The following is a 19,566-nucleotide window of genomic DNA, read 5'->3' as shown; positions in this document are numbered from 1 at the left end:
TTTTCATGTTTTTTATTATTTATTGTCATGTTTTTCGTGTTTCACTTATGCACGTAAATATCTACCTTTTTTTTCACCAAAAACAAACGGCCTTAAGGTTCTTTGATGGCTGCGCTGATTTTTCAACCCTGGCAAAGTAGACAATATTTTTTTCTTCTGACAACAGTTACACTTATTCCAGGTTAGAAAAGCAAAGAAAGATCAGGACAAAGAAAAAATAAAGAAAAAGAGAAAGCACACAACAAAAGATCAAAACTCTTAGAAAAACTAAAACACGAAAAAAGAACTCAAACGTTCATTTTTCACTAATAACGAAAAAGTTTGCGCGACTATACCTTAAGTATTTATTTACAACATAATATACAATTTCACTTTTTACTTTTCTTTTTCTTTTTATTCTTTCACTTTTAATTTTCTAATCTAAATAAAATAGAACGAAGGTACTTGTTTTTTTATCTTTTGAGCAAGACAAATTACTTAAGCATAGGTATATCATATCAATCAGATTACAAAGCATTTAGTAAGCATTCACTGCTGCTCAAAGCTTATCAATACTTTTCTCTAACTATTTACTAAAATTTATACATTTTAGAGAAATTTATTTTGAAAAGCAAAAATATCAAGAATAAATAACCAATTTTATCCTTATTAAAAAGAGAAGTTAGAGTTAATAGTTAAAATCCGATGGATTAATGCAGTGGCTAATTATGTTGTTTTCATACTTTATGGCAATATATAACAGGAAAATTATGCATAAACTCGTCAGCTAGGAAGTTGAGAGAAATGTGATAGGAGTAAATAAGTGATTGGTCGAAGATATTTAAAAATGGATCTTGTATGTGATTGACGTGATTAGAAATATTCTCAACACTGCGCCAAAGACATGCTGCTTGCCAATTTGCTTCTTCACAAGCCAAGAGAAACCATGTCAATTTGAAGGGCATATGCATGAACACTCATTAAGAAATTTAATTTTATTTGTAGGAAAATAAAATGAAGACTTGCAAAAAAGAATGTGTTGTCCAGAAATGTAGTATATATTGAATACGAAATTAAACAAGAAGCTCAACTCTTGTATCATCCAATGAGAGAAAGAAATACTTATACTAGACGTCCCATAAATCTTTCTCTTTTCTATTGAAACTGTACCATTCTGGACACATCTTCATTCCCAAATGTAAGATAATACTCCATAAAGCTCCAATTCAACTCAAGAAATAATGAATCGTTCAAACATCCTAGCATAAAAAAACATTCAAGTTAGCACATAGGTCAAAAATGCACGCAGCACCCTTTAGAACTATTATTAAAAATCGTATAATTCTTTTAAAAGTTTAACAATTTATTTATCTACTCTCACTAATTTTAATTTTCAGGAAATTAAGTTAAAAATGAGCAAAAAAATGTTTTACGAACATTATTTAGATTTAATGAAAAATTATTTTAAATGACCTTTTCAATCTTTAAAAATTATAATTTTTTTAAAAGTTAGTTAAAAAATATTAAGAATTAAAAAACCCTAAAAATATCTTTGTTTCGAATAAATCCCTACATATTATTTTACACACACACACACACACACATATATATATATATATATAAAAGACAATTCTATTTTAATAATAACATATAAAAAAATATGTAAGTACCTACTACATGAAATATAAGATGAATATAAGTGAAAATAACTTTAAGAAACTTTATTTTAATTCACTTAGATTCTAAAACTAAATTAAAACCTCCATACAGTTTCATTAACCAAATTATAACACCACAAGAGGATATGTTCGAACTTAGAATAGTTACACAGCAACAATCACCTCAATGCCAAGCAGGCAGAAAAACTTTTAGTGCTTAAGCAACTAGTTAGAAAGTGTTTAATCGAGTACATACATCTATTAATACTAATATTTCATTATGGTGTGCGGAGATTTTCATGAATTCAAATTCACCGGAAAAGATACACAATTTCTGAGGGGGGGAAAATCAAATACAGTAGGATTTTATGGCGAACATGCATGCTAATAAAAAAAATTGGTCAGCATGCTAGCTCTTTGAAACTCCTCTACTTCTATCCTTTAGGCCATGTTCCCTATTTTTCACGCTTACTTTTTACCCTACATTTTACAAAAAGAAAGAGACATGGCTGGCTGACACCCAGACCCATCCACGAGCATCCATACTACGTGGGAAAAAACAAAAAGAACATAACAGTACGATGTTACAGTGTATAATATGCTAAAAAAAATGAATAAATTACCAAAAATTAGTTACAACACCAGATCAAACTCATTCTATAGTCTGCTCCACTGTCTTCTCCAGCATTGAAGTTTTATTGAAGAGAGTTAGCTGCACCTCTCTGAGATGTTTGGATAACTGCCCAAGAAAATAAAAGCTTAATTGTAAATGCTAATTATGTCTCTGCAACAATTTCTTCAAATTCATGTAGTGTCAGTAAATGGAATGTGTTCTTAAAGTGTTACTACTTAAGAAATCAATAAATAAAAAAGTTTTCACCGAAAATTATAGTAGGCGTCTATTGGCAACACACATAATAAAACAAATATTTTTTATTTCTTAGCAAGCTCCATCATATAAACAGGTCATATTATAGTTAAGTTGGTCCTCCTTCACAATAATTATCTCTTTTGCACATAATTAACAGCTAACACATGGCAGTCTATAAATAAGGAATCAAATCTATGGTTGCTAATAGTCTAACACATGAAGGAAGAATTCACACAATTTAATTTTAACCTGTTCAGTCGACTCATGAGCGTATTAAGTTTTCATTTCTCAGCACATAGGTAATATGTACTTTGTCAGGTAAATATAGAGCGACGGAATTACCTGATCTTCACTCATCTTTCGGAAGCCCAATTTCTTAGTCCAAATTGACTCTGCATCCCCTGCTGCAGGAAGCACCAGCTTCTCTACGTTTAGAGAAGACAGCAACCTCTCTATGCAAGAGAACAACACTTGGAAATATCCCTAAATAAAAAAATCATATTTGAAAGAAAGTATTATCAAAATGCATCAACTATCAAACAACCTTTTTCAATTTTGGGTCATGCATGAATAAGTTGCTGCTTACTTTTCCTTGATGTACTCTGCTAGTAGCAACGAGTGGAAGCTCAGCAACATTACGGCCAAAAATCCTCAGAAGCCCAGCAGATACTACAACAGAACTGGTACAAGTAAAATACATACAATGTCAGTTCGACCGAATACAAGCACTGTCAGGAAAATATGAAAAAAGAGACAGCAGCATACTTCACTATTAAAACAATGCAATACATCCCCCCAAACTCTTGGCCAGAAATATTTCTCCTGCACAAAATTCAAAAATACAATATATTACTAAGAAATGAACTAAAAAATCATGAATATTATAGACAGAATCCTGCCCATGCAATTCAAGCACTGATTGACAATCATTTACAAAATCTCTTGTTGACACATGTATCGCCACATTACGTGTGCCCAGTAAAAGGTCATACCAAGACTTTAAATCAATAATTCAATATAAATTCAAATGTTAGAAAGAACTTAAAAAAAAAACTGTTTGTAATAAGATAAGTAGGTACAAATTTAATTCACCCAAAAACATGTTCTAAGTTCTAATGCAAATAAAGCTCAGAGAGCTTATAATAGTTTTATATATGCATGAGGGAAAATTGGAGAGTGATGAAGAGAAATTGGCACATTCATCATAATTCAAACTTATCCTGGTGGTAGTCTGTATACTAACACTAGACTGTTAATAATCCACAGTCCAATAAATTATGACTAAGAAGGAAGCGGGAATGAACCACTATGATCTGTAATAAAATAATTCATATTTGTTTACCCGTAGACCATAACAGGAATCAGATCACGGCCAGATATTGCAACAATGGGATCAAAACACTCCTGCCAAAACATATTCCCAAAGCATGAGAAGTGGATAACACAACATATAATATGAATAATAGACAATTTCAGTGCCACTGAATGCCCGACACACAATAATCAAAAGGTAGATTCGAAATAAAGATAGCACTAGATAGAAGGGAATTCTCAAAATGCACGAAATTTGAAAGCATGCCTTTCTCAACAGTCAACTTGTCCACAACCTGATGGAACAAGAGAAGCTCCGTTGCTAGCAACATCCCCCATCCCCCCAAAAAAAACACACAATTGCTGCATCCAGAGAAATCCCCAACACTGTCTTACCAAGTATGACAATCAATTGGCTGTGTTTGGACTTGCTATAAAATTGAAAATGATTGGATTTGATTTACAAATCAATTCTCATGTTTCAAAATGTATTGTAAAATGGGACTTCATTTGATTACAAATCAATTTCCATGCTTGGAACATGATTAAAATGAACTGGGTTGACTATATCTTCATAATTTACTTTATTACCCTTATTAAAAATGGCTAATAACTTGAAAGAAGGAAATGTTAATTCCAACAATCAAAACTAAATTTCAATCAGATACACTCAAATAAAACCAATTGAGTGGATTGATATTTGAACATAGCTAAAAACGACAAAGTGTTGCATCAATAAAACAAGCCAATCCCTAAATTATTTTATTCCGAACATATACACAAGACATGACTTCTTTCATATCACATAAGTAAAACTCAAGATTTCAGGTTGTTTCCAGAGACTAGGTTACTTTTTTGTCATGCATGTGATGAAAACACAAATGAAAACCAGCTCCCTACATGAAAAGGGAAATTTTCTCATCAGGAAAGCTGGAGTTACAGTACAGTTATCATTTATCCTTAAATAATTTGAACTGTTTCACAAAGGTAAGCTCAGAGAAGATGATAGAACCAATGAAATATGAAATATCAACAGCATATACCATATCACAATTAGCGTACTTGGAAGCCATAAATACTCACTCGGAAAATAGCAGCAGCTCGCGAAAGCAAGGGTAAATGTTCTGGATAACGGCTTTTTCCACTTAAAATTCTCCACTGAATATCATCCTGAGAACCATAGGAACATAATCCCTTTTCCTCATGCTTCCTGATTATTAGTTCTGACAAGGAAGCTGGTATAATGTCTGCTCCAGCAGTAACTGAATTCTGTAGAGCTACATATATTCGATTGCAGTCACTGCAACAAAACCACTTATCCTTGGGCAGCTCCTGTTGTAAGATATGATGATGAAATATTAAAAACAAATGCAAGTATCATAAAAGTATTTGTTAAAGGCCCAGTGCTTACTTCCAACTCACATAGCCCAATGTCCCGCAAGCAGCCAACATGATACTCCTTCTCACACTAGTTAACAACCAGCAATATTGTTAACTTTCTAAAAAGAAACAGTTCAATACAAATGCCAGTCATGTACAAATTATACCTGGTCACAAATTATTACTGTTCGTTCATCAAATTTTGCAACACTGAAATCATGCTCCCTGTTGAGTATTTGCACATTAGTATAGAATTAATTAATACAAAAGCAAAGCTTAACAGTAGCAAAGATATAGGATGTGTGTGTGCACACTACACACGAGTACACATAAAAATGTCAAATATGAAACCAAACTGAGCTTTCTCTACCAGAAAAAACCCAATACAAATTGCTTAAATTCTGCAAATACTGTCATTTAAAAAACATTAACACCAAAATTTTAATATTCAATGGCTTATTACTATAATATTCATTAATCTTAATATCATACAGTCTCTAGAGGTCAAAGCAATGCATATATGTAAATGAAATGCAGTGACGACAATTCAATGGCCTATCACCACAATCTTCATTAACACTGTATGCTTCTGAACCACTCGATACCTTCAACCAGAATCCAAAATCTTCAAAGTAAAATTGCACACTTCCTTACAGAACATATTCCTCATAAAGTTATTAATAAGTGACAGTTTTGATAAATTATTTTAAGATAAACCATATAACTTACCTGCAAACAACACATCCACCCATTTCAAAATCTGGTGTTTTATCAACTCGTGTCAACCGGATCATGATTGGCCTCACTATAGAAGATTCTCTTCCATTACCAGCGTTATCTCCACAATTTAGACATCGCCAACCACTGTCTGGAACACACTGTAAACCCAAGCAGGCTGCAATTGAACCAGAAAATGGCAAATCTTAATAAATCCTGTCACCTTACCTCAACCAGTTTATTTTCTCATCATAATTTTGCAGTATCTGCTACAATAGTAAACTAGTTGTATTGAACAAAACAAGGTAGCAAGACTGTCTATTCAATGCAAGCTATATGTGCTATGCAACATATGAATACAATTATAGAACTTTCTTACATGTAGACAATAGACAACATCACTCATTGTCCAAATTACACACAGGATAACAGTGAATATGCTTCCTAATATAATGAAAACAAAACTTCAGAAATTAACATGACAAACAAGAAAAATACATAAAGATATTACAATATCTTCAAATAATTAATAACTAAAGAAGAACACAATCTGTCCACCTGTATGAAAGGCCCTAGGGCATCCATTACAAAGAATCAAATCTCCTCCATCTCCACATACTGCACACATATCATCACTGTCTCCCGTGGTAAGGTTTTGACCATTTGCCAATGAGAGAGCTATATCATGAAGTGTTAACCCATTGGAAGTATATATGTGTCGATAACTGCAAAAGGACAAATTATATCAAGACAGAGAAGAATAGACCAGACTATATAGCTGCTTTTATATTATACTCACGGTTGACGCCTAGCAGCCATTCCAGCATGGGCTTCAAACTGTGAAGGGCTTATCTGTTGACACACAAACGAAGATAGTAAAAGTTAATATTAGCATTTATTTGTTTATAAAAGTAAAACATTTTGCGCACACAGTTATATATGACCGTACCTCAATATCACAACAACCACAGACTATACCGCTTCCTTGTTTGTAACCTCCAAGTAATTTCTGAAGCACACCATCAGACATGTCATATATTGAATATTGAATACCACACAAAACAAGTGCAACTCACATGCAAAAACGAAAAATATTTAAATAAGAATATTCACACACCTGTCCCTTGACATAATAAGCCAACTCAGCACCATCTGGTAGCCCATTTGGCATAAAAAGTAACCTGTGTAAATCATTGTCCCTAATAAAAGCAAAAAACAATTCAAACAACAGTAGCTAAAAATATTGCAATTCACATGGAGAAGTTAGAGAGAACAAAGAAACAAAAAACAGACACCCCCCACAAAACAAAACAAAAGTACCTTCTCTTAGTGCAACCATCAGCAGTTCTTTTCAGAAGTACACCAGAATTAGAAGAGTAGGAGCTTGACCTACAGAAAATGTGTACTGTGAGTAATTGAATATCAAGCAAAGGTCTACAATTTAATCAACCAAATAACCTTGTACATATGCAGATTGCTCAAGCACATTATCAAGTATGTGTAGTAATTGAACCAAGAGAGAGGACAAACTTTTTCATCACACGTTTCCATTCGTCATTTGTCTGATTCATATACTTGAGCTGCTCATGATGACTTGGCACGTGCAAAGACGACAAGTGGCTAGTACTATCTACAGATTGACTGGAACAATTTAATAAGCGTCTAGTCAGTCTTTTTTTTAAGTTGAACCAAATTTCATTAACACAATGACAAAAAAAATTGAACATATTAACATTTGACAGACAAATAAAATTCAAATTAGAATTTTCCAAAAACTAAAAGGCAGTTAAATTCGTAAACTCATAGATAACACCAGAGGGAAACCCAGTCAAAAACCAATTTGTTTTCCTTTAACAAAACCCATAGAATTCTGAAATCTGATTAATTTTAATTACCCATATCCTGAAATCATTGCCAGTCAAAGCATTAGGACTAAGTAAAGTAATTGTTTTATCCTTCAGGCTACCATTAACAAGGCTTTATTTTAGAAATACAAGCAAATGCACTGGTTCACATGCTTAAGTGATGCCAAGTAAGATAAAGGCATCTCAAAAACAAAGCCTAAGATGTTATTCTTAATCAAGAAAGTTCATTGAACAAATAGACCAAAAACCATCAATGTCATGACATTTAGAACAAGTTTCTTTAACTACTAATAAACATTTTGATGGCAAGAGCTACCTTTGGTGTGGAAAAAATCAGATATGTCCCATTCACTATAGAACTCCTTAATTGAAAAGTTGCCAATATCCAAACTAAACAAGGTGAATAAGAGATAGAGAATACTCAATTGATTTATTATTATCATTTTGGGTTTATTTCATATTTACCTTATGTTTGTATGAGACATGCCAACATGTTTGGTGCTACAGTTTTTATAAGCCTGAACCTTGCCGTTGCTGTGTAGAATATTTTCTGCAGAATCCATGGCAAAGAAAATATGTGTTAAATTCGTAGCACTCATAGATCATCCCATGCAAGTTGTGCAGCGTACAACATCCATTGGTTACTCTATATTTTAAATCGTTATTGACCTTATTCCTTTGAGTTCCTGGATGTTTTGTAATGAAAACTGTTGGACAAAACAATTCATAAGCTTACCTAACAGCTTAACTAATAGAGAAGTTGGAGAGATAGGTAAATGTCTTTTTCCTATAGGATTAAGATCGTAAGTCTATCATGGTTAGCTCTAACAAAATAAGTTAGAAAATAAATTCTTCACGCATATTGTACCAGTTAAAACACCATGTTAATCGTGGTTATCCCTAGCCTGCTTTGGTTGCAAGACCTCTTTGTAGACTACCTTAGTTACAACTTGAAGGGTGGTGGTTTAGTCCCACATTGACTAGAAATATGACTTTTAAAAATGATAAAGCTTGGGCAACCCTCACCTTACAACTGCTCAATTTCAAATATGGTACCAAAACATATCCTAGATGCATTATTGGGTCACCTGCATTTGCCACACTCTAGACAAGAAGTCTTGGGCATGAGGGGCAGTATAAAAAGACCGCCTTAATTGCAATTACACCTAGTCTGCCTTAGCTGTGACCTCTTTGAAGGTTGCCTTAATTGCAGTCTCATGGGTGGTTGTTTAGTCTCACGTCAATTAGAGATATGACTTTAACCTTACAAAGTTTGGACATTTCTCACCACAAACCGCTTTTTTGGAGTCGAGTTAGGCGCTAAGACCAATTTCTAACTAGAAGTGTTAGATATAAAACAATTCATAAGATTTCACCTAACACGTTAAGCTTCTAGGAAAGTTGGAGAGGTTGGTAACAATATTTTCCTATAGGACAAGATCATAAGCTATAATGGATTATCAGCTCTAACAAAATACAGGGCAAAAAAGGGTACCCATTAAACCCACATTTTTTGTGCACACTCCATTTCAAAGAAATATTCTCAATTTCAAGGAAATATAAGTTTATTGACTATGTTATGGCATTAATGCTTTCTGGTGCTGATTCAAGAAGAGAAGTAAGAAGTTGGAAAAAAGAAAATGATGTTTTCTTCGTTTTCTAAAGTGAGATATAATCTAGAACAGCTTAAATCTCTAAAATCACTTATTTTGAAATGGAAGCAATGTGTACTGACTACGATGAATAACTCCAACAGAGGTTGTGCCGTTGTTCTCTCCAACACAAGCAAAGGCCAACAAAATAAAACAGATGCTCCTGATTAAAAAAAACTCCAAGACTTTCATAAATCCAAGTATATTTAATACTACAGCAGTGGGATATTAAGAATATAGAAGACCATAACATGGCAGAAATAAAAACATTGAAGCAAACGACGGAAATATACATCATAATCTTCAAAAAATAAAATGTCAGAAACTTAACAAGGTGTTCAAATGAAGGTGAGTGAATTTATTTTTTATAGAGGAGGGATTCACCCAGCACATAAAATCCTTTTTTCAAATACAATTACTCAACGTAAACCCAAACCACCAGGCTTCCACAATGCATTTATAAGCCTGAGAAATGATTCTCACCTTTCCAAACCTGGAAAGACTCCTCATTGACAGAGGAACCAGCCACATTCTTTATAACCTCATCTAATATACTGAGTGGAGCAGTTTTTATTTCCTGTATAATACTATATATCGGTCTTCCATTTTCTAAGAAAATATGATTATTTGGATGTCGAGTCTTGGCTCCCGCGTGCTGCTCAAACTCATAGGCACTAAGAATCTGAGAAAATGATAAAATTAGTCATTTTGTAAATACAGAACAAAATCTCCAAAACGTGAAGTACATGTCTTACTCTAGTGTAATTGCACATTGTACAGCCACACAAATATCCACCAGCATCAATAATCCCCTGTAGTTCAACCTGACAACATCAAAACATTAGAAGAAACCAAGCATGAGTATAAAAAAGACAACGGATGTGAGGTTTACCTTTCCAGGATTGTAAATATACTTCACTACAGCTCCGTCAAGGATGCCAGTTGATAAAAGTTTTTTGACATTTGTAGGGTAGCAGTTGGGAACTACTTTCTTGGACATTTTCAATTCCATATTGTGAGCGTACGAGTCCAAATCTCCATCATGAACATAACCCATGCTTTCTACCGACCCACCACTACAATAGTCCCTTGCCAAATATTCATCAACCCCATGAAAACCAATGTGATTGCCATCAGCGTAAAGAGCAGAACGGTGCACAGGAGCAGGTGGTTGGTAACCATGGTCCTCTTTCTTTTTACTAAACTTAAAAGTAATCTTCCTGATCCCAGATGAACTAGCATGCTTGGGGATTTCCATCACAACACAGGATGTCATTGCAGCACTACTCGTGTCCTTATCACTCTGAGAAATATTGTTGTTATTATTACTATTATTTGTAGTAGTAGTAGTAATATTCTGATCACCAGCTTCATCACTCAAGGTCTCATCAGAACTTGAATTCTCCAAAAGAGTAGACGTCAGTTCCCCACACTCTGCATGGTTAACATCAGTGGATTCAGTTGGTTGGCTACTGATATCTTGAAAAGTTAGCGCATGCTCTGCTGCAGAAACGTTGGGGTTAGAAACCTCAGAGCGCACTTCATCGTTCGAAACTTCTTTCACCTGTTTCTTATGAGGAAACAGGTGACGTTCGGTATCACCAACGCATTGGTCATAGTCACGCTTCAGTTCCGTCCTTGACTCCTCATTGTTTTCCTTCCTTCCTTCATCTAATGCATGCACACAAACCGCTTCTTCTCCCATCAAAATCACAGAACAGAACCCCGGGGAATCCAATCGTGGAAACTACCGAAAAAATAACACTACCCCACAGCATTCACAGATAAACTGAAAGCGAACTTGAACCCCCACTCCAGATTCGTCTCAAAACATTGCCTACTCACAAAATTCAGACTTACAAAATGTTTTCGATGAATTCGAGGCTATGCTCAACAGAAAACACTAAAATGGCAACGAAAATCGACAATAAGAGTCATGAAACCAATTCGGGCGTGGAGAAGAAGTTGGTAGACGGTTATGTGAATAGACAAAAGGCGCGTAACCGTTTAATTCATTCAATTTGCACACACATAAATAAGAAAGACAATAACAAACAGTGAATAACCTACCTCAAACCACACCACCAATAAAAAATGGAAAAAAAAAAAACTCAAATCCGATCAACTTCCAATCTCTAAAAACAAAAGTAAATCGAAACCCGCACTCGAAGCACCATGAATCGAGTTTTGAAATAACAGATCTGAGATTGGCGAAGAGCAGTGAGCTCTGCACTTTACGAGATTCGAAACAGGGAAGTGATTTGTGAGAGTGTTAGGGTTTGGTTCCACGGAGGGAAGAGAGTGAAAGTTGTGAGGAGGCAACGAACTGAGGGGAAAGGCTTTGTTCGCGGTTGAGATTTCAACTTTATGGAAAGCAGAGGGAGCAGAGGAGATGAGTTTCATAGAAAGAAACTGTCCAAAAGAATTAAAATAAAAAATTATCACACAAACTTTAGGAAGAGACGAGAAGACAAATGGATAAACGTGATGGGACCCACCAGAGTTGGGCCTCTTATGTTTCGCTACGTGGCATTGCTGGGATCTGACGGAGGCCCTCCTCAGCCGTTTTTCATGAAGTATCTTGCAAGTTAACACGTGTAACGAAGGATCATCAACTAATAATCTAAATAACAATAATAATTTATGTTGTGTAGTTACAGGGGTAACTCAGCCCGATAAATGAAGGTATTCTGGTGAAAACATGTTGGGATTAAGATTTTTAACCAGCATTAACACGATTCATTAACTAACTTTAATTCATTATAAAATATATTAAATTTAATTAATGTGTACATCAATTCATTAAAGTATTCTAATTTAATCATTCTTGTCCAGTTAAACTAATTGCTTTAATTAAAAGTTGTTACCAAATAAAGAGGATATTACATTTACTGTTTAGTTTTCAGACTGTTAAATTATATTTCAATTCCCTTCTAAGTGAGATTCATATTTTGTGTATTAATAGAGGAAACATAATATTCCCTGCTCTAAAATTATTGTAAGTGAGAGGGATATATTTTTATTAGTAAATAAAAAAAAATTGTTGTTCATAAATTATTACAGTTTAAGATTCTTCAGATATATTAAAGCAACAATTAAAATGTCATGGACAATTTTACTCAACAATATCTCATTAAGTATATTAGTTTTATCTACTGTAAATATAAAATAGTAATGTAATTACTTTAGGTGCAAATTAAAAATGAAAAATAATATTTCATTGGAAACTGAAAGCATTAGTATAACTAGAAAATAAAAATTAAAAGAATATATTATATCGATATTCTAAAATATTATTTTTGACAGTGAAATTTCAAACACTGGGCAGAAATGTAATAGTTTATAAGATTTTTTTAAAAACAATTTTACAATGAAGATTTTGTAATTTGAATTTTAAATAATTTATTTTATAAGAATTCATAATATTTGAATTTTTTAATTTATATTAAATTAAAAAATATATTTCTGGAGTTTTAAAAAAAAATTAAAATATAATTAATGAAAAATATAATAAATAAATTATAAAGTTTGAATGCATAATAAAATGAATATAGTTGTTTTAACTATTTATTTTATCAGTAAAAATTAGATAGCTAGTGAGAGATCATTTATTCTTAGGAATTCTTGAGATGCAACATAAATTTCTTGATCTAGGCACATGTGTTGGTAGCGAAATAGATGTGAAGAACGTTCCAACATAAGACTAAAGACTCACCTACCATCTTGGTGAAGAACGATGTGGTCATAGATGCTATCATCCAGGTCATGAGCAAGTTATCTTCTTGTTTGTAGATGGTAAAGGCAGGATTACTCCACGTGGAAGAACCATCAGCGACAGGAATAAGAGAAGGAGGAACCTGAGACCCATCAAGAAATTTGGACAAAAGTAAGTCATTTGTTGTGGCAAGAACCTGTTGCTTCAACAACAACAAAATTTCTCAAACAATTTTAGAGAGATCGGTGTGGTGAAGAAATAGAGGGAAGAGGAGGAAGATGAAGAAGTCATGGAGACTATGGAGGTAGCGGAAGACATGAGAGAGAGAGAACAAAAAAATGGCTCTGAATACCATGTTAGGTATTAGTGGGACACATGAGAGAGAAAAGTTAAAGCTGATATTATTGTAAAACGTAAGTATTACAGGATACCAATATAGCACATACACTGATACGACACGGACACGGACACGGACACGAAGATACGTAAAATTTCTAAAATGTAGGACATGGGACACGAATCTATATATTATATAATTATGAATTATATAAATTGACAATAAAGATTTATGTGCACAATTATGTTTCAGATTATTTTTTGGAGCAGAAAAATGTTTTTCATGACTGGTTTACAAGGATTTGTTTCTTATTTCTATAATTATAATAATAATTTATACAATAAAGTTTGAATTTTTAGAAAATTAATGTATTTTTCCTTTTTAAAATTATGTTAGAACCGTACTAGAATTGTCAGAAATCTAACAAATACTTTTTGAATTGGACATTCACGGATACGTATTTTACAGGTGTCATACAAATGTCAGTGTCCGATACTTAGTGTCCGAGCTTCCTAACAAGATACAAGAGAATATATAAGAAACTCATGCATGCAAGATAGTTACATAGAGCATGTTGTTATAGAGGCTAACAGTTATTTACTTATGAACATTTTATTCTTATTTTTAAGTTTAAATAATAAATTCAAAATTATAATCTTTATTAGATTATCATATTGAAGATAGAAGTTTATTTCCTTGTGTAATTGATTGCAACCATAATACTAGTTCAACAAATTGCAAATTGTAATCAAAATAGAAAATATCTTTAAATTTTTGTTTGATTAAGAGAAATAGTGAAAATTTAAATTTATGTAGAAAATGCAAGATTGTTTTCTATTTGAATTAGAAATAAATGTGTGGGTTTGTGCATAAAAAAGTGGAAGGCACAACTAAGCTGTAAAATAACTTATAATCAGCCATGGAGTCCACATCATAGGTTTAAGTGTTTTTTACGATAATAGTAATAATAATAAATAATTAAAAATAAAAAATCTTATTTTATTTACATATATAATAATCTAATTAACACAATATTCATACAATCTTTTAGTTAGATGTAGTGTACATACAAGTAAAAGTATTCTTATCACACTTTTAGAAATCTATCTGGGTTATTGATAATCTACTAAATATCAAACCCTATAATAATATATTCGTTTTACAAATTAACCACAATGAAAATGAAAAAGAAGAAAAGATAATGAAATTTTAAGTAAGAATTTTTCTAAATCACAACTTTGATCGATTAAAATTGATAATCTTTATCTTGTCTTCTTAAGATTGTAATCTAAGAACATAGAATCCTATTTTTTTTAAAATTATAGAGACTTTAAAGAAAATGAGTTTTTCATAAATAAATATAAGATTCTTAATGAAATAAAAAATTAATGTTTATACTTCATTTATAAAGTTTTTATTATTTATCTATTAAGTTTTTTAAAATCAAAACTAGATATTACTTTTTCCTTCATATAAAAAATTGTTATTTTCGAAAATTCACTTATCAATGAAAATATAACAAGGAAAATATAACAAAACTCTCTCGTTTGCTGTCTTCCAATTCTCATGTAAATCATCAGTCTACAAATCCATAACACTTTAATCATTATGACGTCTCTATCTTTGAGTTGTCTTGCCTCACGATCTTCGATGTCATCAGCCTATTATCATAAGATAAATCCTCTTTGATACAAAACTCATCAGGTTTTAAGATATGATCTGGATTTTTTTTATGTATTTTCTCAATTGAGATACATAAAACACATTATGTACTTTGATGAGGTGAGATTGTAAAGCAAACTCATAAGTACTTGGACCTATTTTTTCTTTTGAATAATCTTATACAATCCAATACAATCCAATAAATTTAGGAGTCAAAATTTTGAATTTTGTTATGTTAGATCCTAGTTCAACAAGCCCTTTATTTGGTTTTGATTGTTTGCTTAAATAACTAAGTATAAAACATAATTTATGTGTATTAGATAATGTCAAACCAATGGATTCAGTCTAGTTCAATAGACGCAAGTTGTATAGGTGGACAGATGAAAGTGTTATTTAAAATGTGTTTCATCTGACTGACGCAAATGTTATGCACATACATCGTCTAATAGATACAAGTGTTGTGCACATGCCTTGTTTGGTAAACTTTTGTTCGAACATAAGTAAATGTGTAAAGTTAGTCCAATAAATTTTTGCTTGAATAAGACAATAAGTATAATTAATCTGAGAGATGTAGGCCTTAAGCAGTTATATAATACATGTCAAACTTCAATAAATGTTTATTTTATGCTTGTAGGGATTATATGATTATTCTTTCTTTCAATAAGGTTTCACAATGCCTTGACCATATCAAAATATCTTCAAAGAAATTGTTGAGGGTTGCTTTATGCAAATAGTTTTTCTAGAACAAGCAACATGTTAGTGTTGTGGAGTCAGTAATATGTCGAATATTACACTTTGATCAAATGATGGAGAGAAGTCACTTGTTCAGGCTTGTGAAACATTGTCATCATTTAAGAGGTGTAGTCAAATAAGTTACACACATTCAAGGCTAAGTTTAAGGCATTTAATGTATTTTTAAGCTTCAAAGCATGCTTATACACAAGAAGAAATAGTAGCATAAGGAAACCCTCACAATGACTATAAAAGGATGAGTGACAACTCTTCTTTTTTCAAGCTCTTTATATAAAAGATTCTTTTGAAGAAGAAAGGTTGACAAAGTCTTACTAGAAGAACATGTAAAATATTTTAAGCTTCAAAGCCTTGTTGTTGTGAGAAAGAACATTATTCATGTTCATTAGCGATCTATAGGAGTGATAACTCTTGTGTACATCACAAGACACTACCCCTATTTCTAGTAAGCGAACCTATTACCTTTTAGATCTCAATCTTTGTAAACCTTACGGTCTTAGCCAATAGTGACTATGTTCAAAATAACACTTTGTCTTGACTAGGAGTGATTGTGTTCCAAACAATACTTAGTTGTAACCAGGAGTGACTATGTTCTAAATAATACTCGATGTTTTGGCCTTGAGTAAGTGATAAGTGTCTAATTTAAGTAATATTTCATATTAAAATAGAGGTACTTGTGAGTATTAATTGTTAATTTACATATAAAATAATCTAATTTATGAATTTATACCTTTTTACATTTTTTATGATCTTTATTTGAATAAGAGCATTTTATTCCCAAATTGGTGTTAATTGCAGGCTTTTAGGGAGGATTAAAGATTTGGAATAAAAGAGAATGATTTGAGCTAAAAAGAGAAAGCTGGACTCCCAGAATAGAGAAAAGCGCCAAAAAAGCCAATTTTGCAACAAGAGTATCTCGCTCAAGTGAGAATGCTCCAGGACAATTTTTGAAAATCGACGTCTTTCTCACTCAAGCGAGAATTCCTTACTCAAGCGAGAATGCGTCAAACATATTGAACCTTTTATTTTTATTTTTTATCACTTAAGCCCATCAACACGACACAGGAAGCTACCTAACCTTAGTAAATTAGGTTAAATATGGGGCCAGACGCTCAACCCTAGTCTGTAAGATTGAGAGGAAAACACCACTGAGTGAATTGTAACCAATTGGGAGAATGAAAGGTGCTAGAAGTATGCGTGGTTAATTCTACCCTTTAAGATTGAGAGTAATCTGTTCAAACTCTTATGTATTGAGGTGATATTTAACTATGATATAATATTTTGTTCTTGATTGATTATTGGTATTGTTGTTTTACTTTTAAATATTTGTGACATGTTTGAGGATCTTAAATCTGATTGGGAAGTATTTTTAGGATTCTAACCTAAACAACAATACTTAACATATTTGAGTGCTAGGAATAGACTTGAAATGTTAATTGTTATTAACGTCTGACCTTGATTCTAAGTTGTTCTTATAAACATGCGAGGGATCAATATTTAGGGAACATTCTTAAGAATTTTATATGCGAGGAATCAATATAAATGACTTTTATACGGACATCAATTTCAATCAAAGAACATAATGTTAACATGCTAATCAAAATACATAAGAGTGAGACATATGAAACCCATACCCTATTTTTTCAATTGAAGCAATTACTCTTTGATTTGTTTTCTTGTTAATTCTTGTCATTATAACAATCTTCAAACCAACTTTTTATTGTTCTATTTTATATTTAGCGAATATTGTACTTGAATAATCAACTATTCCTTGTGGGATCGATATTCGTCCTTAGGGACAAATTATTACTTCTAACAACGCGGTGCACTTGCTGTACAAAGTCATCAGTGAGTGTTATCTAAAAAATATTTTGTCTAAGTCACTAGTTGTTGTGTTCCAAACAATACTAAGTTGGTTAGACACGGGTAGTTAAGGTCCAAAATATATTTAGTTTGTTTAGTCAAGAATGGTCGAGTTCTAGGTTTCTAGCTAGGAGTTGTTGTTTTTCCAAATAATACTAAAGTTATTAGCCAAGAATGACTGTATTCCAAATAATACTCAAATTTTAACTTACAACAGTAGTCTGCATAGTGAAACTCAATACGTTGATTAAGAATTGAACGTAGTATGCACTATCAGACAAATTAGTATAAAAATCATAGTGTAAATATTTATTTCCTTTATCTTTGTTCGTTCCATATTATCATAATGCACTAACAAAAACAATGAGAGCTTTACTAACCAAACTTTAAATAATATTTTTTTGACAAATCGTCTATCAAGTGAAATTATCGTTTGACCATTTATTTTAAGACAATACATTGTAAATTTTTGAAAAATCTTAAGCACAATTCAACCTTTATGACATTGTGCACACATTTATAACTTTATTATACAATGAATGCACTCTTCATATGCATTGTTTTCATTTTTAACTCATTTTCTTTTAGAAGTAATAAATTGTGTTCATTGTACATACTTATTTTAATTTTGTAATTCAGTTCATCTGATCTTTGCTCATTACATCGACCATATCTTTTCCTTAGATATTATTTTTAGCTCATTTTGTTTGCATTGGTTTCACTAAAGAAAATAACAATTTAGCGACTGAAATACAATCGTTGCAAATTGCGAATGAAATAGTCACCAACTATTCTCAATATCGAATCTACGAATGAAATAGTGATTAAATAAATTGTTAATGATTTTAGTTAGTTTTGCAACTGAAACTGCTATCGAAAGTGAAAGTAACAAAAAATGTGATCGCTAAATTGGTGACTGTATTGAATAAATTAAAAAATAGTTAAATCCGCAATCAAATTAGCGACCGAGTCTATATATTTTTCAGCGATAGAAATAAATTCGGTTGCTAAATGGAAGTGCTAATTTCTATCACCAAATTAGCGACAAAAATTTATTTATTTTTCAGTGACCGAATTCATTTCGGTGGTTAAATGAAAGTGCTAATTTCTGTCACTGAATTAGCGACCAAATTTATTTATTTTCCATCGATCAAATTCATTTTGGTGGCTAACTGGAAGTATTAATTTTTGTCACCGAATTAACAACCAAAGTTGTTTATATATAAACTAGGTTATTAACCCGTGCCTTGCACGGAAAAGATTTTTTCTATGAAATGGGAAAGATTTTATTTATGAAATATTATTAATATATAAATAAATAATTGTAATTTATGTAGGTATATATTTTAACCTTTTTTGTTACAATAAAGATGCATAGAGATGTCTTAAAGTGTCTTATATAAATAATTTTATACAACCTTAAATTGAAATGTTTTAATAATAATAAATTTACAACATATATACTTTCACCTAATACAATCATCGCATATAATTTGTAAGTAAAGAAATTTATACAATATAAGAAAGATACAAAATTTATACAAAATAACAAAATATCAAATCACAAAAAAAAAAACATAAGTTAGAAAACAAAAATATAATACAAAAATATAATAATTATAAATATTAATAATGTTTGAGCAACCTATATGGTTACCCACATTAAGTCCAACTAAAATTAAAAAATTATCCTTTTTATCAAACTTTAAAAATAGTCCCGACTCCCAAATATATTATAATAAACTTTCAATCAAATTATTTTCATAATGATAACTCGAAATTGTTGTCATGTATGCTCATCGTCTG

The 19,566-nt window shown here is 31.8% G+C and overlaps 1 protein-coding gene across 2 annotated transcripts; it reads right to left on the bottom strand.

Moving 5' to 3' along the window:
* Window positions 1-1,018: 1,018 nt before the first annotated feature.
* On the bottom strand, window positions 1,019-11,880 carry LOC137829496 (uncharacterized). Of its 2 annotated transcripts, XM_068636302.1 has the most exons (20): window positions 10,326-11,880; window positions 10,189-10,257; window positions 9,917-10,115; window positions 8,247-8,331; window positions 7,447-7,557; window positions 7,237-7,305; window positions 7,034-7,115; window positions 6,866-6,925; window positions 6,716-6,768; window positions 6,475-6,641; window positions 5,929-6,094; window positions 5,367-5,424; window positions 5,231-5,287; window positions 4,903-5,151; window positions 3,851-3,912; window positions 3,274-3,330; window positions 3,095-3,188; window positions 2,851-2,991; window positions 2,261-2,376; window positions 1,019-1,238 (listed from the first exon to the last, which is right to left on the bottom strand). In XM_068636302.1, the coding sequence occupies exons 1-19, from the start codon at window positions 11,136-11,138 to the stop codon at window positions 2,290-2,292; spliced, it is 2,679 nt and encodes an 892-aa protein (XP_068492403.1). In that variant the 5' UTR covers window positions 11,139-11,880; the 3' UTR covers window positions 1,019-1,238; window positions 2,261-2,289. The 2 variants fall into 2 exon arrangements, with proteins under 2 accessions (XP_068492403.1, XP_068492402.1); XM_068636301.1 differs by lacking the exon at window positions 1,019-1,238 and having other exon boundaries at window positions 1,891-2,376.
* Window positions 11,881-19,566: the final 7,686 nt, after the last annotated feature.

The sequence above is a fragment of the Phaseolus vulgaris genome, chromosome 7 (genome assembly GCF_000499845.2).
Source record: "Phaseolus vulgaris cultivar G19833 chromosome 7, P. vulgaris v2.0, whole genome shotgun sequence".
Taxonomy (NCBI): domain Eukaryota; kingdom Viridiplantae; phylum Streptophyta; class Magnoliopsida; order Fabales; family Fabaceae; genus Phaseolus; species Phaseolus vulgaris.
Note: the sequence above shows the minus strand (reverse complement) of the source record. Positions and strands in the feature narration are given on the sequence as shown.

Excerpts from the sequence above, each read along its gene's own strand:
- LOC137829496 (XM_068636302.1), bottom strand. The coding sequence starts at position 11,138 with ATGGGAGAAGAAGCGGTTTGTGTGCATGCATTAGATGAAGGAAGGAAG. Across the intron at positions 3,331-3,850 it reads ATTCCTGTTATGGTCTACGG|GAGAAATATTTCTGGCCAAG; the intron begins GTAAACAAATAT and ends AATTTTGTGCAG. Across the intron at positions 2,992-3,094 it reads GCAGAGTACATCAAGGAAAA|GGATATTTCCAAGTGTTGTT; the intron begins GTAAGCAGCAAC and ends TTTTTTATTTAG.